At 35.5% G+C, this 12,767-nt stretch overlaps 1 protein-coding gene across 1 annotated transcript; it reads right to left on the minus strand.

Annotated features, from left to right (window-relative positions):
* Positions 1-751: 751 nt before the first annotated feature.
* Positions 752-9,050, minus strand: LOC145769632 (uncharacterized). Its single transcript, XM_082581304.1, has 9 exons — positions 8,512-9,050; positions 5,755-5,884; positions 5,060-5,120; positions 4,723-4,852; positions 4,479-4,584; positions 4,172-4,269; positions 3,746-3,838; positions 3,003-3,219; positions 752-2,599 (listed from the first exon to the last, which is right to left on the minus strand). The coding sequence occupies exons 1-9, from the start codon at positions 9,000-9,002 to the stop codon at positions 2,432-2,434; spliced, it is 1,494 nt and encodes a 497-aa protein (XP_082437430.1). The 5' UTR covers positions 9,003-9,050; the 3' UTR covers positions 752-2,431.
* Positions 9,051-12,767: the final 3,717 nt, after the last annotated feature.

The raw sequence follows: 12,767 nt of genomic DNA on the forward strand, positions 1-12,767 counted from the left end.
ACACTATTTTGCACCTGGTTGTTGAGAAACGTCCCTCACCTCTACCTAGGGTGTGATAAATTGGGTAGGCATAATTGCTAAAAGAAAAGCATCCGAACAAAAAGAACTGGCCACCCTACTCTTGTTTAGTGCCGAAGGCTTGTAATGAAAACCCATCTTTTCATTTCCAGAGCCTGAGTAACTGATTTGACCACCTTTAGTCCTTTACCTACCTATAGTTGTCATATAGTGACTACTGACTACACTATGGAGTTGTAGACAAAAGTATAAAATGTTGGCGGCAGGACAATTACTCACCGCACAGCGACTATAATAAATTCGACAGTGAAAAAAACTAATTTAAACTCCTTTTTGTCAACTTTTGCTTCAAGCATCTTTCAGCAAACCAACACATCAAGGGATCGCGTTTATTTTGATGTGAAAAATATCTCATTTTTACGGATATCTAAGACAGAAAGTCAACTGCTTTTTTTACATTACATTTCAACGTCTACAGACGTTGAATCAATGTAAAAAACAGTTAATTTGCTGTCTGGACACTGTCTTTTGCCTCAAATAACGACATTCCTATCTAAAATGTCGTCTGTCAATCCATTTTTGTCATTGTGTATTTGCTTGTGCGAAATCTTTTGTGCCACCTAGCGGGGTAAATTAATTAGTTATTTCATCAAGTTGATTTTTTTCTATCAGCTCCTTTTCTATATCTTATTTGCAATCTTTGGACAGCAGCTTGCCAGCATATGAGTGCGGATGCATATTAAGAAATTTTAATACGTTTTCAGAAAAACATTGCACGCGCTTTGCGTTGAAAATTTTTTCAATCGGTTTCCACATCTCTAAACAAAACGTAATTATGCATCAGATATACTCGCGACAGATGCGACGTGTTTCAGAGCATCACACCTTTCAATATGAAGACATCGCATGAAGAGACAACAATTACACAAAAAAAAATCCCATTTACATTAAAACTTGCAAAATTTACCCAAAAATGATGCTTTTATAAAACGTCAAGAAAATGAAATATCTTCTGACAGGTGTAAGTATCTGACGGGTGTAAGTATCTTCTGACAGAAATATCTTCTTCTGACTTGTTATAAAACGTATGTTAAGATAACCAAGCAATCATAAGAGCTGATGATGAAACGAGATTTAGCTCGAGTTGTTAAGCAAATAGAACTTTTACGTAGTATGCACGTCAACAAACGCAAGTTACACAGAACTCTGTACATTTCTTGAACAAGTATACAGACTGGCAACACAATGGGAAATATTTTCTTCCCAACACATTTCATTTTTTTCTCCGAACAACACTCGCAAGCGATTCAGTCCTTACTTAAATTGATTCAAAGTCAGTAGATGTTGATTCTATGTTAAAAAAATTGATTTGCTGGCGGGGCAAAGTTTGTGATTCCGTGTTGTTTAGAGAACTGTTTTTGGCATGCTGGTTAGGTTAAAATTTCACAGTTTTTATGTTAACAAACGCAAAATGCGAAACGTTTGACCTTTGAAAGAATTGTCCACAAAGTAAAACAAAAGTACTCGAAACCATTCCACAAACACAAAAAATAAAAAACTGCATCCAGTAAAGTGCAAATGTATCTAACATACGTCATTAAACTCACAATCAATGAAGTAGTTGTCGTCGCTATTTCCTCATCTTGAACACGAACTTGTGTATATGTTTTATTCCGTTTACATGCATTCTTCAAAAACAAAACTGAACTTACTCTAAAGTGCTTTTTTTAAACCAGTTGTGAGGGTTTAAAAGGCAAATTTACTAAATTTGCGAATCAAACTGGGTTTTGTGTCTACAGTATGCTTCGTATAGAAAATGCTTCAGTAGGCCTATTTAGTACACTACACTAGCACTTCAATACACTAGGTGTAGGTATTCACGTAAAGTTTACAACATGAAACATCGAGTTTAGGTATACTCAGACGCAGTTATCATATAACACAATCTTTGTGAAGAACTCAATTGCTTGATTATAGAACAACTGTCAGCAATGCACGGACAAGCGCTATGGATGAAATAAAACAACACAATATATATCTTACAACTCTATGAACAAAGTTATCAATAATAAAATACAAACACAAAGCACGTATGTTTTTATTGTGTCAACACACGAACGACACTAAAAGACAAAAACAGCGAAAACTGTCGAATAAAATGCTTAGTTGACGTTTTAATACATTGATGAAATAGTTTTAAAAACTTTTTTCATCGTACTACAAGTTCATCTGCTTTAAAACACAACTGTTCCCAGTAACCAATCTTGGCAATCTTACCAAGTTAAAAGCAATAGATTGTGTTGGGATTTAGTTCATCTTTACAATCCCAACAATCTTAAGTCTTGGCGTTGAAAACGTTTCGCAGCAGCTTCTCAAGGAACAAAGTGCATGAACTTTCAAAGTTGGAATCAGCTTAAGATTTTTTGCAGCCCTTGCCGTTAGGATTGTACACCAGCTTGTTCGTCCCCACAATGTAGAAGACTTTTTGTTTCTTGTATAACTGAGTTCGGCTGAATTGTGTTTTCTTTTCAGGTTTTCCCATTGTCACTTTGTACACGGGTACAAGTTGAACGAAATGAGACTGAACAATAAATTCAGTGATTAGTTTTATTACAAGGAATGTTACTGAAATAGTAAAGAAGCCAGAGTAGGGTGGAACAGGATTTGAATTCTATAAAGGAAAATCCTGAAACCCACAAAAGTGTTTGAGTTTGAAAACTGCTCGAAGACTTTGAATAGAAATTTTTAATCTTTTTCAGTAAGGATGCTGCCAGCACTTGTAAAAATGGTGATAGATTAAGTTATTATTTTAAATTTCTTAATTTTCAGAAGTAGAAGAAATGAGTAGGAAGAGAGCAAACGAGGGAGAAGTTAGTGATCGAGAGAATACAATTGCATGAATGAGTAAGAGTAATATTAAATTTTAGTATGCATAAAAAACAGCTTTTAATTTTTTTTTTACAGAAAACATGAATTGTCTCTACCTGCTCTCTCAGCATCTCGTCATATCGAATGACTCTGTGTTTGGCAACCTGTATCTCTGAAGCAGCTTGGATTTCTTTGTTCAAGCAATCACTGCTGTGGATAGGATCAAGTGGGCAATTGGACCTTGTATCATTAAACACATGCAATCCACCCCCTTTTGTAAGGTATTCATCAGGTACATTGGATTCACTCAAGTGATATGAAGATTTGGTTGTCCTGTACAAGACAAACCATTATAAAAGTGCTCTTGAAAATTGCAATAATCTTCACAAATACAGATGTAGCCTATTCAAGAACCTAAGCAAATATTGGATATTGTCAGATTTTACAATATTACAAACACGACAAATTAAAGCATGATAATCCTTGTATTGAAAAGTCCTTTCTGAAGCTTTGTTTTAACAAATTAGCCTCCTTATAGATGTGCTTGTAGCGACTTCAAACCGACACAGATCAGGTTAGGGAAATTGACAGTTGAGTGTTTTCAAGAAATACTTAAAATATCTTTGAAAGGAAACACAGCAAATACACCCTTTAAGTGCCGCTGAATGAAGTTATGTGCTGCCTGTTGTCAATGTGCAGCTTAAAGAAGTTGAAGTAATATTGCATCACCTTTAGTTACAAGAGTTGTTCAGGGAAACTTTGTCGCCAAAATTTATATATATTGAAGTGAAGATTATTGAAGGAGTAGTATCCTTTTATCTTTACAAATATAAAGAAGTATGTTAATACTTCAACCTACCACTTGGCGGTGACTTGTTGAAAAATCAACATCTTTCCTGAGCCGCTACATCCTCTGCATCGCTTTGCGCAACTTCCACTGCAAGAGTGACAGCTGCAAAAATATAATACGATAAAATTGATAATAAAGAAAAAAGTTAAACAAGAAGTACCTGAGAGAAAAATTGAGTGCGGTCTTATGCAGAGTTATGACTTAAGGTAGCAGCATTTGCAACCAATTGATTTTTCAAAATTTCTGTATTATTTAAATTTCAAAGAGATCTTATTGGATCAATTCATTAAATTGTTTGCTTTATCCTTATCCTATGCCTTTGAAAAACGTTTAGTCACTCCTGATTTAGGTAAATATCTTTTGCATATCTTTTTACACTTAAACTTGTAATTCTCACAAAGATAATGTTGATTTTGAAATTCCAAATCTACTTACATATTCCGGCCCATTCCTCCACAGTGGTGGCATTGCACTTGCCTTGAAACAACTTCTGTTGTTGGTTGAATACTTGAATCTGTGCTGTAACTGTGCACCTAATAATGAAAAAAATATATATTAGTATTGGCCAGAGAAAATCAAGAACGTGCCGGGAAGCTTTTAATTTTCCAGTTGATGGCCTTATTTTTTTTAGCGATGATGAGTGATGATGATGTGGAATGCCACAGCCTTGATTCTAATGCAGTAAAAAAACTTCAAACTTTTTCCACATCTTTAAATCATCTTTAAGCTGTAAGATACTTACGATTGTCTCGTTTGTGATCGTATGACCCAACGCATGACAGCTGTAGCAATCAACTTGTCCACTTCCTCTGCAGTCGCCGCATTCTTTAGTACCCTTACCACAGCAGCTGAAGTACACAACATAAAGTATTAGTTTGTCGCATCACTCATTCTAAAGTAATTCTAGCAATAACTTCCTATTGCATTTTGACATTAGAAAGATAAAAGTGCATCGATTCAACTCTAAAATTCTTGACATTGCTCACCGATCACACTCTACTTCAGCAGATGTTCCAGGGACTACCACGGTTCTCGATTTCCCATCTATTGGCATGTCAATGGGAACCTCCCATTCCGAACTGAAATGTTGGGGCTTGGACGAGGTACTGCGTCTACCTATTAACAATGAAAATGAAATACTGTAAAAAAAATACCAATTCTGACAATGATAGGTTATTGATCACTCTCCGTTTTGAAACGTCGTGTACTGTTTGTGCGTAGGTGGAAGCTGAAAGAATAGACCAAGGCTGGTTTAAATGCAATGAATATAAGACTTGGCTGTTTATTTTTGTTCAAATCAGAATTTGCTTAAACGACCCTCACCTTGACAAGGCTTCTTCTCATCAGTGAGCTGACGACTCTCAAGGATCGTGATGATGTGATACTGTTGAAAAATGGGAGGTTAAAATAGGAATCCATCTACCATGTCAGTTGACATCACTAGGTGAGGTGTTATGCGCCCTTCCAAACTTTGCATTGTTAGAAAATCCGTCTCTCAACAGGCAGTTATTCGCCTGTGGCTCATTGTTCTTCTTGTGTGTGTTCTAATTGTTTGGCTAATGGCTGTAGTTTACACCTCATGTGATCTGTTTCCACCGTATAATTTACTTGTAATCATTCCTGTGTCACTCGTTCAGTTTGTGCTTTTCAGTCTGGAGTGTCGTTAGTATACAGTTACAGTGCAAAGTCAAGTTTACCTTACAATTTTCATTTTATGTATATTGCAGATATGTAATTCCTGATGAGGACACACGTACATGTCGAAAACGTTAGAGTTTATTTTTATTTATGTTATATTTGTGCATGTAATAAATCATGTTAAACCTGCTGAAGTTACTTTGTTTTATTTCTCTATGGTTAAACATTCAAAAGTTGAAAAGAAGTTACAACAAAATAACCAACAAGGAATTTAGCTCTCATATCAGTTTTTATCTTTATTTAGGGTAGTCAAGATTTTTGAACAGTTAATAGAACCATTCCATTAGGTTAAGGTAAGTTTTAAATGCAAATGCACGTACATGCCAAACCGGGGAAGTATGAGTCTCAAGGACATCGTAGTCCTTATATTTGTTTCCTTTCAACAAACTACGCTTCTTCATGAACTTCTGGATGACGTCGTATACTTCACTGTTTGAAAGTGGTGGAATCCTGTAAATAAAAATATTTTGATAAAAGGGAATCACTTAGAAAAGAAATGAAATTCGTATTTGCTCAGTTCAAAAGATCTCAATTATGATTCAAGTATTGTCGAAATGAGGTGACCAGATTGGTTCACAGTAAAATCCTCACATAGCAACCCTAGTTTTTATGGTTTCTCAGATGCGTCAAAACTTTCACACAACTGGAAAGTTTAGCAGTGAACTAATCAATAAGATGCCGCTACTACTTTTGCTATTTTACAATGAAGTACAATTTTACTACTGTATTTTTTATAATTTTTTTCCGATTGTTGAAGGAAGGTTAAGGCCATTACGAAACAAGCTTGATGGACACAATCATTCATTGTAAAACAGAGATTAAGAGCTGAAAGCAGTGCCTTTCGTCGCATCTGTCTTAACTATTCTCTGTTTTGCGATCAGAAACTATTAACTTGTTCAAAAACGTTACATTGAAAAACAAAACAAATACACAACTTATCTAGGACTCTTAGATAAAGAATACGTCACGAGTTTGTTTTTTGTCAAATATTCAACATAGAAGACTTCAATTAATCTCAAGGCAATAACTTTGGTGTTATCAAGCCAATGTCTTTTGGTGGCGATAAGCATTTTGTTTTTTCTCAGCGTCAACAGCCTAGTTTGCCCAAGAACATCAGCGCCAAAGTGCCGATAAATGCCGCTACATTTGACAGTTAAGTTGACCATAGCCTAACTGGCTGATAACGCTATCGATGACGTAATAATACTGTTGAAAAACCGCGAGGGTGTTTACCATGCGGCACTTTTTATGCCTTCCAGACTCTTAGACTCACACAGCAGCAGTCCTTCAAGACTCGATAAATAAAAGAGACAATATTGTTCTTCACGTTGGACCTTCACTGAAAGCCACCAGCGAAACCTGACTGATAAAGCAAACAGTGTTTAGCGCCGGGGACAACAAATTGAAAAGATCATTTGCGTTTAATCCAGTTGCTTTCAAGAGTCAATATTTTTGTCCACAGTTGTTTCTACGGATGATGAAACAGCAAAAACTCATTACACTGTCGAGGAAAAGACCTGAACCGTTATGACCACAGTACAAACCGAGACATATGGCAATCGGCTAAAATCAATGAACATGACCGTCATCATTATCAAATAGACTCAGTGAGCCTTTATAGGTGTCTCGTATTAACATCTGTTACCAAAAGCCACATTCTGTGGACACAAATTAGGAAATTGATCAACAAACATGAATGGCATTGGATGCTCTGTCACACTATACTTTGAACCAGGCATTTGAAAACACTTTGTTGGTGAAAGATATTTTCCCACAATTTTTCTACCGTTCTGTAGTTGCTGTCAACCATTCCAGAGTGTTTCATGAGAGCAAGTAGGTAATGCCACAGTGAACTTGCTGTGCACTGCCAGCTGTTGCATTTGTATAAGTATTAAAATGCTCATTTTACGGAGGTCAATTTTAGGCTGTGGTAAATCACTTTTCAAGTCAAGCGCTAAAAAATAAATAATTTTTTCGCCAAAAACTGCTTTAGTTTAAGCTTCATTGGTCATCAATGCATTTAGTAAGAACAATGTTTACTTATATTTACCCTTTTCGAAAATGAAATAATTGATGAAATTTTACAAGTTTTTTTTTTCACGCCTGGTAGCTCATTCAATTCCAAGGCTGTCAAATCTTGGTAAAGCTAACAAAGCCCAAACACATCCTTGAGAGCAAAACATATAAAAGTTATGAGAAGGAATTTAGGTTTGTCGCTTTAGGTTCACATTTCATCACTTGGAAAGGATTTTCGAAAATTTTTTATTGAAACCCACATGTGCGTTCTAAACGTTAGACCACCTTAGAGTTTGTAGAATAGAATGCAAGGAAATTCTATCCATATTTTTACCATGTTTTCTCGTCCTCATGTACAACCAGAAGCCTATATACACTATACAGTTCTAAATTTTCTGTTACTTACGCTGTATTGTTCTATTACTTGAAACAATCAATTTTCTACAGCAAAGCTGCCTATTGTTTCGTATGATACATTCCATCAATAAGCTACGTCTCTAAATTGAACAGTGAAAAATGAAACTCAAAAGATTCAACAAAAGAAAGTGGAATTTAATCGCGTCTCAAAACATTTATTGTTCTTACTACACTACAAGTCTTATTGAGAACTCGTGTTTCATAAAATTATGGAAAGCGCTTGGAAAGGGATTTTTTTGATTTTTTTTCACATCCACTAATAAAGCTGAAGTGTGTAAAATTTGGAATGTGCAATGGTTGTAACAGATCCTATCCTATGCCATTTATTTCCATCCCGCTGCTGCCACTGTCAAAGAGCGTAAAATAATAAGTTACAGCCTCAAATAGACTGCTATCAATAAAGAAAATTTGTGTTAGTTGATGATGTAATTTTGAGAAGTAGATGAAACATAGCCTTAGGATTTGTTGAAAATGCGATTCATTTTAAGTATGTCCTGTACCAAATACTTCAAAATGTGAAAATCGCTTTTTGTTTTTTATTTTCAGTACCGAATCATTTTGTGATGTGTTTTTTTAGAACTACCGGTGTGAGTTTGTGAACTTATTTTGGTTTATTGATGTAACAGTAGTTAAAGGCCACTCACATCGCATATTCAACATCAAAGTCATCTTTAATCTTCCCTGAGTTGTGCCTTGAATGACGTGATATTGGCATAGCGTACGTGACGCCATTTTCTTTGCGGATAGGGCAATGCAAGTGATGATTTGAAGACGGATCAGTGCAATGCACTTGTTGGGTGGGATAAAAATCAATGTCATCCAAAGCTTGTGGTGAAGTGCAGTTTCTTAGATTTCGATTGTTTCTCTCATGTTTAATGTAGGAGACTTCATCCATGTAGACACGTCGCTCTCCATCACATTCAAGAACCTTAGTGTGGATTATTCGGCAATTTCCACGTCTTCTCTCCTCGCTCTGAGAGCGACAATGGCGGTAACGATCTTCAGGAGGGTGTACGCCTCCCTCAGGGCAGATGGTCGAGTAAGGAGGTGGTGGTTCAGACCAACCAAGAATCTCCTCTTCAGATGGAGCAGAAGGAATTCTCCTCTTGGGAGAAGAATATCGACAGTTGGGCATTTTTAATATACAAGAGCAGAAGTCAAGCAATTAAACAAAACAATAAAACACAACGCTGTAAAATAAAACGCTATTTTTTTTAATAATCTTAACAGGGCTTTACAATAAACATATACCGGCACTGACTCCTTACCATTTTTTGGGATCTGCTGTATTGCATTCATGGGGTCTGCGCCCTGCAGGAATACTTTTCAAAATTTTAAAATAAATAAAAATGTCTTCTCTATACTTGAATCGGTAAAATGAAAATTGGATGAGCTGTATTTTATTTTTCATCGCGAGCTTGGAGAGTAAAAAAGAAAAAAAAAACATCATCGGGTACTAATGTATTTTAACTCAGTTTTTTAATTACGTAAAATGCAACAACTGCTCTCAGAGGGTTTAAGCATCGATCTTGCTGTTTGCCGTTTCTTAGTCCCGTGCTTTCACGTTTCTTCTACGTTTTGCAACAATGAATTAACATCAAAAAACGAAACCTATTATCAGGCTAAGCTTCAAGTCTGGTTATCGATCTGCGCTAAGGCCTTTCCAGTCCTTGTCCTTACATTTGAATAATTGATAACCTTTTTGAGTCAAGTACAATTCTTACCATAAAAACACCATTTAAAAGCCAGTAATTTCATCAAAAGCGTAAGTGAAACAAAATTTTTTTTCTATTTCTTGACCAGCTTTCCTGAAACGTTTGCAAGGTCGCAACCATATAAATGAACAACCTTTCAAACATTAATTCACCCATCACGAGATAAACAAGCTGTGCCCACTGCTTTGCTTTCTTTCCTTATGAAGCTAAGCGCGTCACGACGAAGGTTATATGAGAGAACTAGGACACCTCGCGCTATTCATCAATTTTAGATTTAAACACCTGGACTTTTTTCTTGGGTTCTTTTCCCTTGAAGAAGATAGAGCGATATTTGTGTGAGTTAAAACTTACTTATATATGCAGTGCTTTTGTATTTCATCAAAAAAATAATATTCATGAGCTCATTTTGTGTTGAGAAATAAAGAAACTTACGTCATCTATAAAATCACATTGACAGAAACAAACTTGTTAAATTTTGACTTGGCTTTCCACACTTCACACAACTATTGCATAAATTCAACATTTTCCCACGTCTTATTGACGTACTATTTATAACAACAAATAGAATGAAGCAACCAAGTCTTAACTCCCCAAACACAAAAGTCAATTTTCACCAGTGAACTTCCAAACCTACTAGCCACCGTGGGAACTCTCCTACTTAGTCCTCCAAGAAAGAAGAAAAAACAGTTGTTAAAGGTTGTGGTTTTTGAATCATAAACTTCGTACACAGTGTCAATAAAATGTTCTGTTTTTCCAATCTGTTTTACCCGGAAAACGCATTCCAGGAATGTACATTCCAATGGCTTTCATACTTTATTATTTTAATCGATTGAAAAATAAATCAAACCTTAATGTTCATTAACGCAATTCAATAAAATTATGATTTAATGATTTCAACCGTTTTTTTCTAAAGATCAATGCCACAATCGAAAGTGCAAAATGTTTTGATAAAAGGCTTTGTGGCTTTGTGCAACAATAGGTTGTTGTATGAAGAGGCCTTCTGGAAATGGAAAAAAAATAACATTGTGATTGTAAACGTTAGTTGTTGTGGCAACTAAATTGTTGTGCCTCACGCAAAGCTATGGACGGAGACATACAAATCTACAAAGATGTTGTAACAACAGTTCGATATCTTCTGCTTGCGTTGATTTCTTTCGCATTGTCACATAACAAAAACAGAAATACATCACATCACTGCACGCATTTTTATTTCCCAATGTGCCATCAAAATGCATTGGAACTACGTAAAAGTGACAAAATTTATTCAATTATATTGTTTTGATTGCTTCGTAGTAACTAGTAAAACTTTGCCTCCCATAAGAACAAACTTCCTCACCGCAAAATGGAAATTTCCACAACAAAGAATGTATCGTATGACAATGGACTCTACTCTGACATGCAAACTTGCATGATGATAACCTGATCAACATTTCAAACAAAGTTGGAAGTCTGTGAGAAACGTCTGTTTTCAGAACTAGAAAAACACGATGTCATTCGAAATACGCGAATTGCATCCAACTTGACTTTGATCTGTCCGTAGCGTTCACTGTACGTGAAGGCACACAACTATGCATGATACTCCCAGACAAAAAAATCCGTCATTTTTACATTGATGCAACATCTGCAAACGTTGAATCAATGTAAAAATAACGGATTATCCTGTCTGGGCTATCATGATCATGATTGGATGCTATCTCAAATCAAGCCATCTATTAATTATCTAATGCAATTAAAACCACCTCTTCTGCACCTTGCCGAATAGTCTAACTATTCAATTTTTTTCGCTAAATTAGATGCTTTTGTATCTGCTTTACGCGGATCTTCTATTGACTTTACGTTAATCAGGGTTTAAAGTGTCGAAATTCTCTCTTTTTTTCATCTAAACTTTATTTAACTTATTAACTTATTAAACTTTATTAACTTATTATAAACTTATTATTAACTTATTAACTTATTAAACTTTATTAAACTTTGTTATCTAATGCAATTAAAACTATCTCTTCTGCACCTTACCTAATAGTCTAACTCTAAACTTTATTGCTATTCTTTGTTCAACAGATGTTCGATGTACGCTTATAAATTTTCCTTCGTTGAAATAATGTTTTTAGATGAAATTTAGCCGTAACACGTCCTTCCATTAAGCGATGCCGTTTCATCGATCGCAGTCTCAACACCGGAAACTGATCACACCCGGCTGCAAACATACGCCATGTCGCTGTGAGAAGCCTGGCTGAAACTTTGCATTGTTTGCTTATTATTATCGGCAAGCGAAAGCTTGAAGAACGTTTGTCACTATCTATTGTTTTTTTTGCATATTTTTGTATATCAGTGTATAATTTACAACATAGCAAGGCGGTTTACCCGCAAAACCTTCAAACAAGCGCTCTTAAAATCAAGCAAACAAAAGCTTAATTTTTAACACACCATTATTCATTACTTTACCATTATTTTGCGCCAAATCGACAGAAAATGCGGCTTTTATGGAGATAACTTGAAATTTCCGCTATCAATGTCCACTTGATAATTTTCTGCTATCTCTTGCACGCGCCAACACAGCTGTCGGGAGACAAGTGAAAAGATAGAGATGTTCCCCCACTGCAGTCGCTCGCACTAGCAGCTGACAAACCATTGATATCCCATGCAAAAGTTTTCAAACCACAATTTGAAATCATTTCGTCTTTCGAAATGGTGGTAAATACGGTGCACAGTTTAATTCTAACGCTCACATACGTTAATATAACATATGAAACCGTCTTTCATCACTGAAACACTTTATCCCAAGCCCTTGTCTGATCATGTTTTAGTCTAACAGCTGCCCTACCTTAACAAATTGAATCAATCGTTTTACTTTAATTATACATCTCTCAATGAAAAAAGAACTTGAATCTGATATCTCACTGTCTCTGAGGGATTTTCCTTTGGTTCTCTTTCCCTCTCTCAGAATTTTTCTTTCATTGTATTATTTTGTTTATTTTGAGAGAGTAGTTGGTGGTATGCAGATATAAAATGTATGTAAATATAAAGTGTTGTAATTACATACTTTATGACTGCTTGGTCATATTTTTCTGTATTTATGCAAGAATAAATACTTTTTCGTTATTTCTGAAAAATGGACAAGCTAACGCTTTACCGCGACCTAGTGTCATATGCTTTGTTTTTTTAGTTTTAGTTAATTTTAATCTTTT

Source organism: Aplidium turbinatum, chromosome 4 (assembly GCF_918807975.1).
Source record: "Aplidium turbinatum chromosome 4, kaAplTurb1.1, whole genome shotgun sequence".
NCBI lineage: Eukaryota > Metazoa > Chordata > Ascidiacea > Aplousobranchia > Polyclinidae > Aplidium > Aplidium turbinatum.